Below are 1,615 nucleotides of genomic sequence, written 5' to 3' on the forward strand. Positions count from 1 at the left end.
TTCTCTGCCACGGCAGAGAAACATAGGCCCGGTTCGTACCACGAACCGGGACCAAAGCCCTTCCACCGCGAGCTCCCTGGCCGCACCACGTGTCGAGGCCTTTAGGCCCGGTTTATCTTTGAACCGGGACTAAAGGGTACCCCCTTTAGTCCCGCCTAGTTGGTCCCGGTTCGGGAACCGGGTCTAAAGGCCAAATGGACCGGGCCTATTGCCCCGTTTTCCACTAGTGTTATTATTCACATTGCAGACTTATTTGTTCATGAAAGCAAATTTCCAAGCCTGCATGACAACGGAGACCTGATCTATGTGATCTAGGGGCAGAAGGTGACTCGGTAGTCTGTGCCGGAGGCGCAGCTGAAGATGGTGCTCTTGTCATCAAAGGCGTAGCTGTAGGCGTCCGGGCAGAGACGCTTGAAGAAGCGGGAGTAGTCCGTCGGCGGGCACCTCGCAGGACTACTCGGCAGCGGGCAGCAGTACTGCGGAGTGTTGAACTTGAGGCACGCGCTGAGGCAGCCCCCGTCCACCTTCAGCTCCGGTGGGCACTGCGAGTTGATGTCGGCGGCGCAGCTGACCCTGCGGCAGCTACCCCTAGTGGGGGCGAAGCTCATCGGCACATTGAACCCGTCGACGAGGGAGAGGTCGTAGAAGTCGGAGACGCTGCCCACGCCAAGCGTGTACGCGGCGAGCGATGCGGGCGGCTTCCCGGGACCGGCGCAGGCTAGGATGCCACCGCAGTCGCCTGTGGCACAGGATCCGGCGCCGCTGCCATCGAAAGTGCAGCCCGTGCGCGCCCAGATCCTGCCGGATTGTGTGCCTGCCGGCGCTTGGAAGGACCATGATTGGCCCGGGCCAAGCCTCGTCCCGCCGCCCACTGGGAATGCGCCAGGCCACACCATGTAGGAGCACTTGTTGAGGACCGTGATGGTGGCGGCATCGGTGGTGGCCACGGCGAGCACAAGGGCTAGGATGATGCTAAGTGGAGATGCCATGGTGCTTGGTATTGTTGATGATTCCGGGGTGACCGATGAAGGACATGGTGGAGGTTCTGCTTGGGTGTATTTATAGGCCAATTATGCAGTTGAGATGTTAAATGGTAATTAATGATATTTTGGAGGCACCTGAACAATGAATGCAAGAATTGATGAAGTATTTACTTCCTCTGCATACTTGCATTGATGATCCTGGGATACTAATTACTACGTACAATATATATTTTTTTAAATAATTTGCTCAATTTTTCGGTCAAAGTTCGTCTTAGAATGCTTGTGCGCCTTATTCATTTAAACGGGTGTAGTAATTGATGATGTTTTGGAGGCATCTGCACAACGAAAACAAGCATTGGTGAAGTATTTATATGCTACTCCATCCGTTCCAGTGTATATAAGTCAATTTGATAATATAATATAAATTGTACAGGTCAAAAATATACAGAAAGTATAACATCTGCTTTTTACTATATATACTCTACTTATGTTGGTTAAATTGATGATCACCGCATTATTTTTTGTTGATGAGATGCTCAACGGTAATGAAATGCAAGGATGGGTAAGGGGTGCTTGTGGGCTAATTATATTACTGGATGCTAAATAAAGATAATCTGAAAGTATTTACGTAA

General features: G+C 51.2%; 1 protein-coding gene across 1 annotated transcript; it reads right to left on the reverse strand.

Annotated features, from left to right (window-relative positions):
* Nucleotides 1-264: 264 nt before the first annotated feature.
* On the reverse strand, nucleotides 265-989 carry LOC127304563 (protein P21-like). Its single transcript, XM_051335210.2, has one exon. The coding sequence runs from the start codon at nucleotides 987-989 to the stop codon at nucleotides 312-314; it is 678 nt and encodes a 225-aa protein (XP_051191170.1). The 3' UTR covers nucleotides 265-311.
* Nucleotides 990-1,615: the final 626 nt, after the last annotated feature.

This window comes from Lolium perenne, chromosome 5, assembly GCF_019359855.2.
Source record: "Lolium perenne isolate Kyuss_39 chromosome 5, Kyuss_2.0, whole genome shotgun sequence".
Lineage (NCBI taxonomy): Eukaryota > Viridiplantae > Streptophyta > Magnoliopsida > Poales > Poaceae > Lolium > Lolium perenne.